This window comes from Apodemus sylvaticus, chromosome 1 (genome assembly GCF_947179515.1).
Source record: "Apodemus sylvaticus chromosome 1, mApoSyl1.1, whole genome shotgun sequence".
Lineage (NCBI taxonomy): Eukaryota > Metazoa > Chordata > Mammalia > Rodentia > Muridae > Apodemus > Apodemus sylvaticus.
The window spans coordinates 57,328,288-57,346,465 of record NC_067472.1 but is presented as its reverse complement, the minus strand read 5'-3'; the positions used below and the strand labels follow the sequence as shown (position 1 = coordinate 57,346,465).

General features: G+C 51.4%; 1 protein-coding gene across 3 annotated transcripts; it reads left to right on the top strand.

The window, feature by feature from the left end:
- The first annotated feature begins 5,680 nt into the window (after positions 1-5,680).
- On the top strand, positions 5,681-16,400 carry Rela (RELA proto-oncogene, NF-kB subunit). 3 transcript variants are annotated; one of them, XM_052192366.1, is made up of 12 exons: positions 5,681-6,036; positions 6,620-6,646; positions 6,738-6,889; positions 7,046-7,194; positions 8,429-8,520; positions 8,844-8,975; positions 9,737-9,841; positions 10,021-10,233; positions 13,699-13,779; positions 13,875-13,949; positions 15,050-15,463; positions 15,578-16,400. In XM_052192366.1, the coding sequence occupies exons 1-12, from the start codon at positions 6,030-6,032 to the stop codon at positions 15,673-15,675; spliced, it is 1,545 nt and encodes a 514-aa protein (XP_052048326.1). In that variant the 5' UTR covers positions 5,681-6,029; the 3' UTR covers positions 15,676-16,400. The 3 variants fall into 3 exon arrangements, with proteins under 3 accessions (XP_052048326.1, XP_052048317.1, XP_052048334.1); XM_052192357.1 differs by having other exon boundaries at positions 15,050-16,400; XM_052192374.1 differs by lacking the exons at positions 5,681-6,036; positions 6,620-6,646; positions 8,429-8,520 and having other exon boundaries at positions 6,762-6,889; positions 15,050-16,400.
- Positions 16,401-18,178: the final 1,778 nt, after the last annotated feature.

Genomic DNA, 18,178 nt, shown 5'->3' with positions numbered 1-18,178 from the left:
TTAAAGAGGCTATGATTTTATAGGGGATACACTCACCTTATGTGAAGCAATTTCTAAAGTACTGGACTACTCAAAATAGAATTATTTCCAAAGACTTTAATGGATTGGTGACAGCTGTACTAGAGGCTGACCCACAGATACAGTGGTTAACATGGTGGAGGGAAGAAGCCTCAAATATTGAACAGCAAAATAGATCAATGGGAATCAATATAGTAAAAGACCAGTTCCTAGGTGAAAGGCAGTACTCTGATATACAGGAACAGATTCAATTTGATGAAACTTCTACATAACAGTGTAGCTTAGTGGCTTTAAGAGCTTGGGAAAAAGTTGAGTCTGGGAAACAGTTCACCTTGTTTACAAAAATTATACAAGATTCTGGAGAAGCCTTTACTGATTTTTGACAAAGATTAGTCTCAGCTGTGTTGTGTGTAATTTTAAAAACCACACTTGCTCCAGCTAGGCTCTGGGACTAGCAGTTGCTTGCCTGCTGTCTAGTCAGCACCCATGGCTAGCTAACACTTTTCTGATATCCCAGTTATTCCCAAGAGTGCTGCCCATTCCTCCTTGCCCAGTGCCAGCAACAGCTGTCTCACCCAGCTCCCATGGCTGGCTTGCTAAGCCACCTAACAATCAGCCAGATGACACAACCTCTGGGCTCCGAATCGATTGTCCTAAATTCATCAGCTATTCTATATGAGAATTCATCCAGTGGTAGAGGCTACCACCATTTCTAATCGCTCCCAGGCCTACAGAGTGTCTGTGTTCCTCCCTCCAAAGCCTGGCCCAAAAGCCGTTTCTCTATCACATGTCTTCCTCTCCTCCTGGGACCTGGAAAACCTGCCTTTATATCTTTGCCCAGTGTTTAGCTTCTGCTGTCTTTATTTGGGTCTTGATTTATTTACCCAAATCAAGAGACATTTGAGCTGGGAGTGGGGCGCATGCCTTTAATCTCAGCACTTTGGAGGCAGAGGCAAGCAGATTTCTGGGTTCGAGGCCAGCCTGGTCTACAGAGTGAGTTCAGGACAGCCAGGGCTATACAAAGAAACCCTGTCTTGAAAAACCAAAAAAAGAAAGAGAGAGAGAGAGAGAAATAGAGAAAGAGAGAAAGAGAGGGGGGGGGGATTTGAGTTCCTCTGCCCGCACAGCTGTGAACAAAGCCATATCAGAACCTGATGTAAGGCACATGTTAATAGAGACCTTGGCATTTGAAATTTCAAATACTGAATGTAAAAATGTTATTAGACCATTAAAGACTCGAGCAACACCTGCGAAGAAGGGCTACAACTGATATTTGTTCTAATGTGTACCACACTAATACAATAGTTCAAGGTATAGCTAAAGGTCTTCAATATCAAAATGCCCAGTGCTTCAATTGTGGGAAATGTGGTCATTTGCAAAGAGATGGTGACTAAGCTGCTAACGGTCTCAGATCTTGAAACACCTAGTGTGTAACTTCGAAAAGTACAGTATTTGCACTGAAAGAGTGAACGAGCAGTCTATAGGAGCAATGGTTTTCCTAAATCTCAATCAGAAAGAATGCCTAGGCTTGGCAGGGTGTCTGCAACGCTGTGAAGGCTGCCACTGGATATCAAAAGAGATATTTAAGATAGCTTCTTACAGTTGGGAAACAGTATTGGAGGCCTAGCTCAGGGCCCTGCAGCAAAAATTACAAGCCTTTTCAGCTAGAGAGTAACATAGACGGAAAAACCTCCATTCCATGTTAGAGATTTAATGCATGCTACTGCAGGCAGTGCTGCTCTAGACTCGGCCATAGATAAACATCTTACATGATCCCCTAAAAGTCAATGTAGTAAGATAACTACTGGAGTTTATGGTCTCAGAGACAGTAGGGATGATCTTGGAAAGGAGTGGACTGACTTCCCAAGGATTTATAGATGAAGATTGTATTAAAATTATGGCCTATGTAAAAAGAGATGCAAATACAAGTGATAGGTTTGCTCAGCTGCTACTGTTTCCCTACATCAACGGTAAAGCCTCACCAGTAGAAAGAACAGGAGGGTTTGGAAGAACAGGAAAGATGTGTTCAGGCAAACAATTGTTAATGATCAGAGCCAGGCAGTGGTGGCACACACCTTTAATCCAAGCACTTGGGAGGCAGAGGCAGGCAGATTTCTGAGTTTGAGGCTTGCCTGCTCTATAGAGTGAGTTTCAGGACAGCCAGGGCTATACAGAGAAACCCTGTCTCGCAAAACTAAAAAACAAACAAACAAAAAAGATCAGAGGCCAAAATTAAAATCACAAGCAAATGGTACTGAGGTAGAAGGCTTGGTAGACAAAGGAGCTGATGTGACTATCATTTCACAAAGATCTTGGAATTCAGAACAGCCACTTCATAAAGGTTTATACTGTTTCTAGGACTTGGAAAGTTATCTTAGATAAAACAAAGTGTGTGGTGGAGTAAATGTGTGGGCCCAGAAGGTCACATAGGAAAGTTAAGGCCTTACGTGGCTGACATCCGTAACTTTATGGAAGGGATCTTTTACAGCAGCGGGGCACTCAGATTACCAATCCTGTGATCCTAGAGATTACACTAGATGCTCCTGAGGAAAGAGCTGATATATGTCATCAGAAACAACCCCAGGCTATGCCAAGTGTCCAAACATGGGGCACAACAAAGACTGAGTCTCCAAATTTAAAAGGGGGACCATTGCTGAAGTACCAAAGGCCCTTCCCTTAAAATGATTTCCTGATAAACCTGTCTAAGTAGAACAATGGCCCTCAACTAAAGAAAAAAGTGCAGGCACTTGAGCAGCCAACAGACACTGGGGTACAGAAAAAGCTGTGGAATTAAACCAACCTCTATACTACAAGGATGTGTTACTATCAGGATGGAAACCAGCAAGTTTTGTGTTGGGGATTCAGGTTTGTTTATATCTCTACAGGAGGTTAAAAAGCTGTGGCTATCATCAAAACTGATAAAGATTAGGAGAGGTCCCCTGTAAACCTTGGCCACTGATCTAAAAGCACTTATTTCATTGAAAACATCTCTGTTTATAATTTACCGATATACACAGCACAATTTAATGGCTTAAAACATAAGAGAGAAAATGTAGTAACATTTTTGAGAATTTTGGAATTTTAGTTAAGAATGTCTTTCTGGCTGGAGAGATGGCTTCCAGAGGCTCTGAGTTCAAATTCCAGCCACCACATGGTGGCTCACAACCATCTGTAATAGGTCCTGATGCCCTTTTCTGGGGTGTCTGAGGAGAGCAACAGTGTACTCACATGTATAAAAGAAATAAATTGAAAAAAAAAAAAAAAGAATGTCTTTCATTTTAATCCCAGGTGTGGGGATAGATGGCTACTTCAGATTGTCCGAGGCAGCTGACTATAACTTATTTGCCTCCTTCTCTAGCAGATGCATGGTTCTGCCCACTGCAGATAGTGCAGATAGTTTCTATAATTGTGTAATATTTGGAACTCTGGGAACTTTTTGGAGAGTGCATAAATGCTAGGAGAGTCGAGGCTGGAGGTTGGTGGTTGTTTAGGATATTGGTTTCAGTTTGTTGGTAGCTGTGGTCAAAGAAAAACAAAAGGAAAGAAATTAGATTCATGGATCTATCTCCCTCTCTCTCTCCCTCTGTGTGTATGTGTGTGTGTGTGTGTGTGTGTGTGTGTGTGTGTGATACAGGGTGAAACAAAGGGGATAAAGGATGGAAAAAAGAAGAAGCCACAAAGTAGCAAAGACCAGCTACAAATCTCTCTCTGTTTGAGGCTAGCCTGGTCTACATATTGAGTTCTAGGACTGCCAAGGCTATAGAGAGAAACCCTGTCTTGGAAAAAAAAAACAAACAAACCAAAAAAACACACAAAAAAACCCAAAAAACAAAGAAGGTCCCTGCCATCAGCCTGATGGTCTTGGTTTGCTCCCAGGACCCACCTAGTGAAAAGAAATGAGTCTAGTGGGTTGTCCACTGACCTCTGACCTCCACATGCCTGGGGAGGGGGGGAAGGGTGGCAGGCTCCCACATACATGTATGCTGACACGTGTATGTAGATAGGCCTTTCTTTAAAGGATAGAAACCTGGATGGGAGGAGCCTAAACTCAAGGGCTGAAAAGGATCGGACAGTGAGGAGCCTTTGTGGGATGAGTGATGTCAGTGTCCCATGCATTCCCCCTTCATTTTCTTGACTTTTTCCCCGGAGTACTGAGGATAGAAACCAGAGTCTTCAGCATGCTAGGCCAGCACTGTAACTCTGATAGATTCCTACCTATCTTTCCCTTTGAAACAAAAGTTCACTTTGTAGAGACTATATTGGCCTCGAACTAGGAGTCCTTCTGAGTCTTCCTCCAGAGTGCGGGGACTAAAGGCCTGCACTACCAAGCCCAACTCATATTTAATTACGTATATATGTGCACACGTGCGTGCAGTTGCTCTCAAGAGCCCAGAACAGGATGTGAGGTCTTCTGAAGCTGCAGTTACAGTTGCTGGTAACTGGACTCTGGTCCTCTGCAAGAGCATTATAAACTCTTAACTGATGGGCCATCTCTCTAGCCTGTAACCATCCTTTTTTAAAAGAACATCTTCTGTAGCTCTGGATGGGTTCAAACTATGTAGAGGATGACCTTGAACTTCTGACCCCATTAGTGCTGGCTTTACTGCAGCATCATGGAGTCAGGGATCAAACCCAGAACTTCCTGAAATGTTAAGCAAGACCTCTACTGAGTTCTCATTTCTAGACCTTACTTCTCAGTAAGTACACTGGTATTCATATTAACTTAAAATTGTAACTATATGTCAGTTTTTAAAAATGGTTCATGATGGCTGTGTGCCATTAATTGGAGATCATAATTCATTCTGTCGCCTTGACGTCCGCCCCTGCAAAACATTAAACTGTTTTTTCTAATCTGCGCCAAGTGAGAAACTGAAATGAGTGGGAGGGGCGGTAACTATTTTCACTTTTGTCTTCCTGTTTTTTTCAGAGCCTGGGAAAGCAAGTCAGAATTTCCAATCTTTTCCAATTCCCACATGATTTCCTAATTTAGAGAAAATAAGTCTTTCTCCGTGTGCTGGAGCCTCCTCTTTCTGGGCATTGTGAAGGCAGCCTGATGTGTTGAGTCCTCCGGCCAGAGTCTCCACACATCTGCACACCTGCCCTTGGCTTAGATGGCAATTTTCGGTCCCTACAAACGCTTTCATTTTGGGGGCCTAGGCTCCTGGGAGTCCTTCAAGGCGATGCTCAAGTGGTGACCCTAGCTGGTTCCTAAGGATCTGAACCTTAGCAGACAGCACCTATCTGCGGAGACGAAGCCCTGGAAATCTTCCAGCACTCATTGCTCTCAGGGTCTTTTTAAGGTTCAGGTGTCTAGTCCTCGGTCTGCCCCTCTACCCCAAGGCCTCCGTCACGCCTTGATGAAGCATGCTCCGCGAAGCACTCCGGCGCGCAGGCGGGTTTGGTTGGGGAGCATGTGGCCTGTAACGCGCGGCGGTCCCCAGAAGGCCTAGCACGGTTAGGAAAACCTGCGGAATTCAGTCACTGGCCTCCGCGGGAGCAGCAGGCCTGGGCCTCTCCCTGTGCAGGGCGAACGGCCGCAGCCTGCCAGCATCCTGGCTCTGCTCCAGACCCGGCCAGGGTGACATCACCAAACTCCTGAGATCAGAGCGGGGCGGGGAACGGGACCCGAAATCCCCTAAAAAACAGAGTGAGTAATCGCGGGCCCGCCCTCCAGGCGGGGCCGGAGCCGGAGCCCGAGCGAGCCGCACTGCGCAGCCCGGGAGCGGCTTGTAGTCGGGCGGGCCTCGGGACAAATAGCCTGGGCGTCCTCCCGCCGCGCTCCGGTGTCCCCGCCCGCGCGCCGCCACCTTCCGCGTCCAGCGTGAGCTGCGCACCTGCTCTCGGCCCCCACGCGCGTCGGTGGCGGCGGCGCAGCGCGCAGGCGCGGCCGGATTCCGGGCAGTGACGCGACGACGGGCGCGCGCCGCGCATTTCCGCCTCTGGCGAATGGCTTCGCTTTAGCGCGCCGTGGGCTCAGCTGCGACCCCGGCCCCGCCCCCGGGACCCTGGCCATGGACGGTGAGGCTGCCCTCTGGCTCACGGGATGGCTGCCCTAGAGCTCCGGGGCCTGCGGCGGGATCCCCCCCACCCCCGCCCCGCGCCGTCTTCCGCCCCTTTCTGCGCCGCGGGTTGCTGCGCAGGGAGCGGCAGGCCGGATGGTGGCACGGGGCGGGGCGGGCTGCGAGGGGTCTGACTCAGTTACCCTCTCAGTGGAGGGCGCCTTGACTCAGTGTCCCTCCTGGGTGGGGGTACGGGTGAATCTTGACTCAGTTTCCTCCGGCTTCCCCCCACCCCCTCCCGTGTTGATGCGACTAGTCTGGCTTCCTTTCCGTGCAAGGGAGAAAGTATCAGACTCAGTTTCCCCTGAAGAGGAGAGGAGTCCTCAGTGTCACTTGTGAACTTAAAACAGGCACTGAGACTCAGTGCCTGTTCTTCCTGGCAAAGGAATGCCTCTGCCCCTTTTCTCTAGTAGAGGGATGCTTCTGCCTTCTTTACCCGCCCTCTTTCAGGGCAGGTTTCAGGGTCTTGGCTCAGTCAGGCTTTCCCTGGTGAGGGTGAGCACTGGACTTTATTGACAGTGTGCCTTGTCTTACCCTTTCAGATCTGTTTCCCCTCATCTTTCCCTCAGGTAAGTGGACCATCCATCCTCAGTAGGAAGGGGCTGTCCAGGGGTAGGGACCATGGGAACAGCACCTGATGGATGGCTGTGTCACCCACAGAGCCAGCCCAGGCTTCTGGGCCTTATGTGGAAATCATCGAGCAGCCCAAGCAACGGGGCATGCGCTTCCGCTACAAGTGTGAGGGTCGCTCCGCAGGCAGTATTCCTGGCGAGAGAAGCACAGATACCACCAAGACACACCCCACCATCAAGGTAAGCAAGAGCCCCCGGGGGGGGGGGGTCGGCGGGCACAGATGTGGTGGAAGGCACTGTGGAGCCCCAGCAGACTTGCCTCCTTGCCGCTGTGCCCTGTATCTAGGAGCCAGATTTGGGATTGCTGGCCTCTAGAGTACTCTGTACTTTGGACAGATCAATGGTTACACAGGACCAGGAACAGTTCGAATCTCCCTGGTCACCAAGGACCCACCTCACCGGCCTCATCCACATGAACTTGTGGGGAAGGACTGCCGGGATGGCTTCTATGAGGCTGAACTCTGTCCAGACCGCTGTATCCACAGGTGAGCTGGGGCTGGGGATGGTGTGAGGTCAGGGTAGGAGGAGGGTGGGAGCAGGCAGGCCAGGCAGCTGTTACAGTGTTACTCTTTTATAAACACCAGCAGAATCCAGAGTCCTTGCTCTGTCCCCAGTTCTGCAAACAGACCTCCTCTGTCTTAAATTCTGTCATATCCTGGAGCTGCAAACCCTCTGGCTGGACCCTTAGTCTCTGGTATCAGAAAGATACCCAAATGGACTCTCTAGACCTTAATACCAGTTGGTAAAACCAGGCAGTAATTGTATAAACAGATAGTCAGGATACTAGTAGAGATTTATAATTTCCACGATGGAAAGAAAACACAGTAGTAAGTTAGAAGGAGGAGAGGCTGGTCTCATGAAACAGTCTCATACAGCTCAAGCTGGCCTTGAACTCACTAGGATTCACCTGCCTCCTCTTCTCCACACCAAGGGTCATGGGCATGTAGCTCCCTGCCCTGCTGCACAGGTCTCATGACTTTGGGTTGGAAGATTATAGAAGGCCTCTTTGCTAACTCTTAAATGGTGAGAAAAATCAGACAAGCTCAAAAGAACATTCCATGCGCAAGAAAGAAGTCCGATGACCTTGGAAAGGGACTAAGTTTAGTGCTTAGGGTGGAGAAAGGAGCCCCTGTGGCTGAGGGTAGGTCTGCGAGGGCCAGGTCCATCAGAGACGTGCTGCTGGGTAATGAATGGGTTTCATGGGGCACAGTGGGAAGACCTGGGGGCTAGGGGGTGGGAGGGGGAAGGACTCTGATACAGGGGTTGGGGGAGAGGGGCTCTGCTGCAGGGGGTGGGGGAGAGGGGCTCTGCTGCAGGGGGTGGAGAGGGGGAAGGGTTCTGCTGCAGAGGGTTGGGGGAGAAGGGCTCTGCTGCAGGGAGTGGGGAGAAGGGCTCTGCTGCAGGGGGTGGGGGGAGAGGGGCTCTGCTGCAGGGGGTAGGGGGAGAGGGGCTCTGCTGCAGGGGGTGGGAGGGGAAGGGCTCTGCTGCAGTGGGTGGGGGGAGAGGAGCTCTGCATCAGGGGGTGGGGGGAGAGGGGCTCTGCTGCAGGGGGTGGGAGGGAGAAGGGCTCTGCTGCAGGGGGTGGGGGGAAAGGGGCTCTGCTACAGGGGGGTGGGGAGGGGCAGGGGCTCTGAGGCAGGGGGTAGGGGGAGGGGCTCTGCTGCAGGGGTGGGAGGAGAGGGGCTCTGCTGCAGACACAGCTGACCCCTGAGGCCTCAGCTTCCAGAACCTGGGGATCCAGTGTGTGAAGAAGCGGGACCTGGAACAAGCCATCAGCCAGCGCATCCAGACCAACAATAACCCCTTTCAAGGTAGGAACGAGGGGCAGAGACATGGGCCGCCTGTGGTACACTTCTCTGTCACCCTCCCTGGGCCTCTGGCGCTCATCTCCCTCCATGGCCAACCCAACATAGAAGTGGAGCCTTGCTGTCAGCTTGGTACCAGCACACTCACTGCTGAGAGTCAGGCCTAGAGAGGGGACATGAATTCCAGGTCACGGTAGAGCTGTGATGGGTGTGGGGTCTTCCTCCCCTTAGACCTCTGTTCCACATCTCCTCAGCTTGCCTTCCTTTTCCCTCAGCTCCTGTTCTCCCCTCCCCCCATGCCTTACACTACTTTTTTTTTTTTTTGACAGTTCCCATAGAGGAGCAGCGCGGGGACTACGACTTGAATGCAGTGCGCCTCTGCTTCCAGGTGACAGTGCGGGACCCATCTGGCAGGCCCCTCCGCCTGACACCTGTCCTCTCACATCCGATTTTTGATAACCGTAAGTGGGCAGCTGCAGTAAGGGGCGAGGTGGGCTTGGGAGGAGAATGGGGGCTGGGTGGGTGTGGCCTGTGAGAAGAGCTCTGGCTTCCTTAGCCATCCTGCCTGCTGTGCTGCGGGGGGGGGGGGGGGGGGGGGGGGGGGGCGGGGCAGGGAAGGCCCAGAGCCTCCCTCTCCGTGAAGCTTCCAGGATGCCCAGGAGCCTGATGGGAAGTGACTGTTTCCCATATCTTGGGTTGACATGCTGGTGTGCCAAGAACTGTCTCATGACTTTAGGAAACAAGCTCCCAGAACCAGATAATGCTAGACAGCAGTGCTTTAGCAGGCAGCTCACAGGAAGCTCTCAGATGACCTGGGCGGACATTGATGGATTGCAGTCTTTAGTGAGCAGCAGGGTAAATGAAAATAACAGGGCTTCAGAGCCCTAAGGACTAGAAACCTGCATGAACTGGAAGTGAGGAGGGAAGGTCTCGATGCCAAGGTAGGGATGAACCATTGCTGAAACTGTGCCGCCCAGGCGGAGGGAGGCAGGTGCCTCAAAGTGTGTGCTCTGCACTGGAAGGTCTGTGAAGGGCAGGGGATCCGGCCTCCAGTGTCCCTCTACCTACATGCTACGTGCACTGCGGGGAGGCTGAGTGTGACTTGAAGAGCAGTGGCCTGCAGAAGTGTAGTCAGCAGGCTGTGGGCAACCTTGACACAGGACTGGGCTGCGCATGGCTGTTAAGGCTCCTTCAGGGTACCCTGAGACCTCTGATGTTTCAGGTGCCCCCAACACTGCTGAGCTCAAGATCTGCAGAGTAAACCGAAACTCTGGGAGCTGCCTTGGTGGGGATGAGATCTTCTTGCTGTGTGACAAGGTGCAGAAAGGTACACATTGGAGTCTGCACGGAGAGGGCAGGGGGGAGGCTGAGCGGGGGTGATGGTGCCAGCTACCTCAGTGGCTTCAAGGGAAGCCGCTGATGTCACAAGGAAAAGCATCAGGTGTTGAGGACAACAGTCTGTTGGGGGTCACACATACTAACCCATACTGCCACTGTCCCCTGCAGAAGACATTGAGGTGTATTTCACGGGACCAGGCTGGGAGGCACGAGGCTCCTTTTCTCAAGCTGACGTGCACCGGCAAGTGGCCATCGTGTTCCGGACTCCTCCGTATGCTGACCCTGGCCTCCAGGCTCCTGTGCGCGTCTCCATGCAGCTCCGGCGGCCTTCTGACCGGGAGCTCAGTGAGCCCATGGAGTTCCAGTACTTACCAGACACAGGTGCGAAGCTGGGAGGGGCCGTGCCAAAGCCAGTGCCCAGCTCGAGGACGATCAGGGCAAGTGTCTGGGACCAGCACCTAAGATTCATATATGCTGTAGTTCATAGCATGTAATATTTCGGTCAAAGACGACCACATAGACCATGGTGGTCACATAAGACTACATACACTGTCTGTCTAATGACATAGGCGTCTAAGTTGGCATAAGTATACTTTAAGACGTTTATGTCATAAGCTGGGTGCTCCCACAGCATGTGTGACCAGAGTGCTGGCGGCAGGGAGATAGGTGGCTCTCTGTCACTGATTGGCGAGTTAGCCTTGCTGAATCAAGGCGCTTCGGATTCCGTGAGGGGCTAGGCATGGTGGCTGACCTCTAATTCCAGCAATTAGGAGGCAAAGGCAGGTAAATCTCTGTGAGTTTGAAACCAGCCTGGTCTACATAACAAGTTCCTGGCAAGCCAGGGATATATAGTGAGATCTTGTCTCAGATAAATAGACAGACAGACAGATAAGGTGGTTGGAGCTGGAGAGGTGGCTGAGTAGTTAAGAGCACTTGCTGTTCTTCCAGAGAACCCGGTTTCATTCCCCGCACCCACATGGTGCCTCACAACCGTCTCCTAAGTCTATTATCAGGCGCCCGACACTTCTGAACTCTACAGGCACCAGGCATGCACGTGTTGCGCATACACACAGCAGGTACAGCAGCCACACAGATAAGTTGAAAAACAATCAGAGACATGGCCTTGACATGCTCATGCACATATCTGCACACACATGCATGCACCTCCATAAACATGTACACAGCATACACACATGCACACACACACTATAATAAGATAGATGTTCATACAATGACAGATTTGCCAAGCAGCATGTCTTAGGATGTGTCCCCATTGTTAAAGAACATGTCAGAATCCCACTCTTATTTAACAGTGACACCCACCGTACTCAGCTCTGTTGGCTAGATCTGCCTAGGGTGAGTGCAAGGAAACGACTTGGCTTTAAACTCAGCACTTTTCACAGGAAGACTTCACTGCATTTGTTAGCAGTGGGAGGCAATGGCGCATCTGAGCCAGGGTCCCTTGGCTCTGTGGACTCTCGCCACCTTGTGTCTCCTGTCACTACCGTATAACCCAGCTTAATTTTGCTCAAGGCTTAGTGCACAACCAAGCCCTGTCCCACATGCTATACATAAGAAATCAAATAAGACAGGAGCTGGAGAGGTGGGGTAGGGGCACTGGACTCTTCTAGTGCACCTGGGCCTAATTTCCAGCACCTACATGGCAGCTGGTAACCTTGTGGAACCGTTTCAGGGCTTCTGTGTGTAAGGAGCCCAGAAATGCTGACGAACACCACACACATAACCAAACAAGTGGGTTGGCTTTTTTAAGACTTACTTATTTTATGCTTGTGAGTACACTATAACTGTCCTCAGACACACCAGAAGAGGGCATCGGATCCCATTACAGATGGTTGTGACCCACCCTATGGTTGCTGGGATTTAAACTCAGGACCTCTGGAAGAGCAGCTAGTGCTCTTAATTGCTGAGCCATCTCTCCAATCCTGTCTTTTGATTTCAACGAGGCAGATTCCCTACTCTTCACAAGCTCAGTCAGGGCACAGATATGTAAGTGATGTGCCAAATGAGGCAGTGCTGTGTGGGGAGCTGGAGTTGTCGGATTGGCATTTACCCAGGAGGAACCTGAAGTGTATTTTTCATTCTAGTGGCCTCATCCTGGCTGGCCGGGGTGTTGGGGAGGACACAGCTCATTCCAGGGCACGGTGGTGGGAGCGGTCTTCAGGCACTGAGCAAGCCCACACAAAGCATGGTCCTGCAGGCTTAGCCGTCTGAGGCTTCGTTCTGAAAGCAGCAGGATGCAGCTAAGAGTTCTAAGCAGAGGTTTGACTGAGCAAATCTGGAAGCTTAGTCTGGCTTCTCTGAGCAGTGTTAGAGATGGAGAGGCGCGTGGACATAGCTTAGTGAGGGCTTGTCTAGAGCATGCGCGAGCCTTGAATGCAATCCCTAGTAACCCTCAAACCAGGGGCTGACACTTGTAACCCAGCATGGGGGAGGGAGGTGAAGACAGGAGGATCGAAAGTTCAGGGTCAGTCTTGGCTACATAGGGAGTTTGATGTCATCCAAGGCTACATGAGATCTTGTCTCAAAAAAGACAGAGTTGACAAGATGTTCTGCGTAACCAGTCTGAGCACCTCTGTTTAATCCACATGATAAAAGGAGATAGTTGACTCTCACACATTGTCTTTGCCCTCTTACTGCAGCATGCACGCGCGCGCACACGCGCACACACAGATGTTTGGGGGACTTAAGTGTGTTTGTTTGTTTGTGGTTTGTTTTTTTTGTTTGTTTTTCATGACAGAATTTGTTTGTGCAGCCTTGGCTGTCTTAGAACTCGCTCTGTAGGCCAGGTTGGTCTTGAACTCAGAGATCCACCTGCCTCTGCCTCCTTAAAGGCATACACCACCACTGCTTGACCACACACACATAAATGTAATAAATTAGGTTTTGTTTTTCCTGTTGTGGCTGGGGGTGGGGTTAGGGGAACCGGCATTGGGAAGACTTCACCAGCCCAAAGGGATCCTGGTACTTTTTGTTGTTTTTCGGTTTGTTTTTTGAGACTAGTTTTCTCTGGATCCTGGTACTTTTTAAGGTCACCTTTTTGATGATTAAATCTCTTGTGTGCTTACTCATCCCCAGTAGCTAGGAGGAAAGCCAGCACACAGTAGGCGCTTGGGAAGTTGTATTGAAATTTAGTTTTGGAGGATTGAAAGAAAAAATGATGCTTAAAGTAGTTCCGGATTTCCAGATTGGTGCCAGGACAGGCGGGGAAGACACGGGACAGAAGTAGCACTTTGGTGTGAGGCATGCAGCTGAGATGGTCTGCATAATTCTGAAGCTTCAAACTAAAGGAAGAAGCCATTAACTGAGATGAGTCTAGAGCCCTTAGGCTAGCCTGTGCTGACTATGAATCTGGAAGCCTTAGGCTAGCCTGTGCTGTGATGAGTCTGGAGGCCTTAGGCTAGCCTGTGATGCTCTGCCCATAGTGCTTCCCTCTCAGCCTAGGCGAATGTTTGGTGAGCAGCTCAGATGGCGCGTTCAGGCTCTTGTCCCCCAGAGCAGGAGGTCAAGAGGGCCAACAAGGCCGGCTCTGGCAGCCCACGCCTTTAATTACAGCTCTTTGGAGGAAAGGCAGTGAATCTCAGTGAGTTTGAAGTCAGCCTGGTCTGGTCTACATAGTTCCAGGACAGCCAGGACTATATAGTGAGATTATCTCAAAAAACCAGAGGAGAAGATTCAACCAACAGACCCTTTTCCAAAGGTAACACATCCCTTCTTAATTGGTTGGGAGACTAGGTCTTAGGAAAATATGACCCCACTACTCCCATGACTCCCATGGAGAGCCCATGGGAGGGAGAGTAAACCCCACCGTCCATATTGCCTTCCCAGATGATCGCCACCGGATTGAAGAGAAACGCAAAAGGACCTATGAGACCTTCAAGAGCATCATGAAGAAGAGTCCTTTCAATGGTGAGATGTGGGAAAGGAGCGGGAGGTAGGCCAAGCTCTAGAGTCAGTGTGAGTGCACTTGCAGTCTGAAAGTTGACCTGGCTTTTGCCCTGTAGGACCAACTGAACCCCGGCCTTCAGCCCGGCGTATTGCTGTGCCTTCCCGAAACTCATCTTCTGTCCCCAAACCAGGTAAGGAAGTCCCTTTGTCCTACTAGAATGAGGGTCTCGTTTCTTCAGACTGAAATTGTATCTTCAGGAAGGGATCCGAACTGGTGTCGCCTGCAGAGTTCTATAATCTGCTCTCTACGGGGTCTGTATGTCTCGGGGCTGTCACAGACTGATAAACTCAAGGCTTTGAAAGTGTGGCACAGGAGCTAGCCATTTCCTGAGGGTGCTAATGTCCATGGAAGTCAGAAGCCATGCTCCAGTTAAAGCCTGAACCCTTTATTCCTTGATGCTCAGGAGAGTGTGGCAGGAGGGTCACAGGTTCAAGGCCATCCTAGACTACAAGGTTATTAAGTTTAACGTCAGTCTGAAGAACCCTGTCTCAAGTTTAAAAGTAGAAGCAGGGATAAGCTATAACTAAAAGGGAGAGTGCTTGCCTGGCACTCAGAGGCCCTAGAGTCAATACTTGGTGCCAAGGGATTAAATAATCCCTGAGTTGGATACCTTGAGATACAGACATTGGGAAATATGACCCCACTACCCTCCTGGGGAGCCTGTGGGAGGGAGGACCGCAGCTCAGCTCTCGATTGAGTTTAGAAAGAAGAAATCACCTCTAAAGCAGTAAGTCATGGGACTAGAGGTACTTGGGTTCTATTCTCAGCACGCACACAACTCACAGTTGTCTCCAGCTACAGAGCTGGGGGTCCAGCGCCCTCTGCTGCTCTCTGAGAGCACTGCATGCATGTAGTGCATATACATAGACACAGGCAAAACACACAAAATAAAAACTTTTTTTTTAAAAGTAATAGGTCGGGTGTTCTGGTATGAGGCTCAAAAAAGTCACCCCTGCCCATCACCACGCCCGTGTTCTGGGGTCTATCCTCTCAACTGGTTTTGCAGCTATAATATGAAAACTTTAAAAGGTCAGGGGTGAGAGCTTTATAACCCTAGTAGTTAGGGAACATCTCAGTGTGACCCTTGGAAGTGGACCCTACAGGCCTGGTCAGATTTTGGTTCCCTAGGAAGGGGCTGCTTCTAAGCACCGTAGAGCTGGGTAAGTGGTGGTGGAGGGGCCATGTGTGTCTCACGGTCTCTGACCCTTTGTTCTTTGTCTTTCTTTTCAGCCCCCCAGCCCTATAACTTCCCATCATCCCTCAGCACCATCAACTTCGATGAGTTTCCCCCCATGCTATTACCATCTGGGCAGATCTCAAACCAGGCCCAGGCCCTGGCCCTGGCCCCGTCCTCTGCCCAAGTCCTGGCGCAGACCATGGTCCCCTCCTCAGCCATGGTGCCGGCTATGGCTCAGCCCCCAGCTCCTGTCTCCGTTCTAGCCCCAGGTCCTCCCCAGCCCCTGCCTACACCTGTTCCAAAGAGCGCCCAGGCCGGGGAAGGCACGCTGTCGGAAGCCCTGCTGCACCTGCAGTTCGATGCTGATGAAGACTTGGGGGCCTTGCTTGGCAACAGCACGGACCCGGGAGTGTTCACAGACCTGGCATCTGTCGACAACTCAGAGTTTCAGCAGCTCCTGAACCAGGGTGTGTCCATGTCTCACTCCACAGCTGAGCCCATGCTGATGGAGTACCCCGAAGCTATAACTCGCCTGGTGACAGGGTCCCAGAGGCCCCCTGACCCAGCTCCCGTGCCCCTAGGGACCTCAGGGCTTCCCAACGGCCTCTCAGGAGACGAAGACTTCTCCTCCATCGCGGACATGGACTTCTCGGCCCTCCTGAGTCAGATCAGCTCCTAAGGTGCCGGAGGGACCCTGCTTGGAGGGCTAGGCTCGCGGGCACTGAAGCCTTCCCAAAGCACGTCCCAGATCTGGGGAGTGTGCTCCAACTGCCCCCGACTTCTTTGGGTGATATCTCCTGGGGGTGGCACATTTTATTCTTTTACTGGCAATATCATTCTTCTTGGAGGTGCTTACGCAGAAGCATTAACTTCCCTGGATCGGAGCTGGGGACTCGGCTCTTCCCGTGTGGATAGTCAGCTCCTGTTTTGTAGGGAACTCTGAGATCCTGCTTCCCTCTCCAGCTTCGAGCACTCTCCTAGAGAGGGCAGACTGGAGCCGTGGCCTTAAGGCCGTAAGCCTTATTATCAAGTGTCTTCCTCAACACGGATTCCTGCACACCTTGATCCACAGCAGGGCTCCTACAAGCAGCTCCTGTGTGGTGCTGCCTGACACCAGCACTTGAGGGGCCACTTTTCTGCCCTGTGGAGCTCCTGCCCTGCCAGCTCTCCATGCTGAGCTGTGGCTAAGAGGAACAGGTGGGCATTACTAGCTGCCTTCAGGATCATGAGGGAGTTTGCTCTGAGACATTCCTGCTCCCCTTTTTCTCAAGTGCCTTAATAGCAGGGCAAACTGTAGAGTCAGGAGGGCAGGCTCGAAGCTCAGCCATAAGGCAGTCTTTACTGAAAAAGCTACTGGACTCTTGCTCTTTCTAGCTCTAAACTAATAAATGTGTTGGCACACTGGCCAGAGAGCAAGCAGCCTTCTTGGGCAAACACTGAGTGCACTTTGCCAGCCACTTCAGGTTGCACGACGGTGAAAGAACTGACTGTACCGCCATGCAGGGCCTGGGTCCTGAGGCGGCCTCCTGCAGACTCTTGATTCTTGTCTGGCAAGTGTTCCAGCAACTAGGACAGGGCTGCCCCCTGCAAAAGGCCCAGTAGGGGTGGAGTCCTTCACATAATGTAGACCCCTCTGGCTCCAGGAGTTAGGTCAGCAGAGGCATCGAACAGCCTGGTAGGGGAGGTGACAGTGACACCATCCTGGGAGTGATGAAGAACACTGCACAGCAGTTGGACGGTTTTCCATTCAGGTTGAAACAAAACAGCCATTTTGCATTCCCTAGTGATCAAAGTCATCTTGAGCATACTGGGTTTGAGAATAGCCTAGGTTATGTTCCACATTGTCTCAAAACAGCTGTTCACATCCCCACTCCCAAAAAGGTGGTGCATGCCTTTGATCCCAGCCATCTAGGGGAAAGGGCAGGAAGGTAAGTGAATTCAAGGCCTGCAAGGTCTACACAGGGAGACCCTGCCTCAGGAAAACAAAATAACAAAAAACTGTCAGCCCTAGTACTGTTGGTAGCACGTACCAGGAAGATACCTAAAGCCTTAACCCAGCCTCAGAAACCTAAACAAAAGCCAGGCGTAGCTCACGTGCTAAAGCTGGACATACTTCCGGTTTTGTCTTGCACAAGCTTAGCAGCCGGAGGCCAGGCTTCTCATGCGCCCGCCCAGCGAGCACTCAGCGCTGGGTGGCGCGGCAACGCGGTGGGGAAAGGGAAACCGCTATGCTGAGAGATCTGTAAGTGTGTAGTGGGCGAGCTGCAAGAGTTAGACCCTTGTGCGGAGCCTAATAGATGGTCCCTGCGGGAGAAGATGCGGTCCAGCAGCAAATGCTGGGGAAGTGGAAGACGGCCATGGTCTAACACGAACGCCAGGTGCACATGCTTAGGGGGTGGGCGGGGAGGCGGGTCTAAAGCAAGGGTGTGCAATACCAAGGGACACAGCTAAACTCAGCTCCAGATGGGGCGGAGTCAGATCCTGGAGCCCTTGCCCTCGAGCCTTGCTGGGAGCCGAAGGGCGTCCTGCAGTGATGCTTAGTACGGATTCTCAGCCTCGGTTTAGGCAGTGCCTTGTTCTTGGCTTTCTGAGTGTGGCCTCTGCTGACCCCCGGAAGCCCTCTTTTAGTCCTTCCCACACTCCCTGAATGACCTCACCGTATAAATGGCTCATCCATCCTAAATCTTTGTATTTAGCCCAGACTTCTGTCCCCTGGGCGCTAGCCACTGGTCAGTTCTCCGCTGACGTCTCCTAAACTCACCCTGTTCCAAGTGGCCACAGTCATCCCAGGCTGTTCCTCCTCCTTCCTCTCTGTCTCAACTATTACCCTCCCACCCACCAGCGGCTCCAGCCGGAAGCTTGGTCATCACAGAGGATACCACCTCGTCTCCCTTACCAACATCGTGCATCCAGTCTTTCCCAAGGTCCTGGGAAATCTGCTCATTCCTCCCGGTGTCGTTCCTGTGTCCTCCCGCCAGGGCTGCTGCTACAGCTTCCTTCCGCACTAGCCTGCCTACCTGCAGCTAAAAAGCTGACACCTAGACATTCCTTACCACTCTCTCTAAACATCTATCAAGCACAGGGTCAGATCCCAGAGGTCTGCAGACACATGCCCAGAGTGACCTGGGCCTTCCCTCCGTCCACACTGCCCCACGAGACTGCTCACCACAGTCCCTATGATG

Coding starts and splice junctions, on each gene's coding strand:
- Rela (XM_052192357.1), top strand. Junction 6,890..7,045: donor AGACACACCCCACCATCAAG/GTAAGCAAGAGC, acceptor TACTTTGGACAG/ATCAATGGTTACACAGGACC. Junction 10,234..13,698: donor CCAGTACTTACCAGACACAG/GTGCGAAGCTGG, acceptor TTGCCTTCCCAG/ATGATCGCCACCGGATTGAA.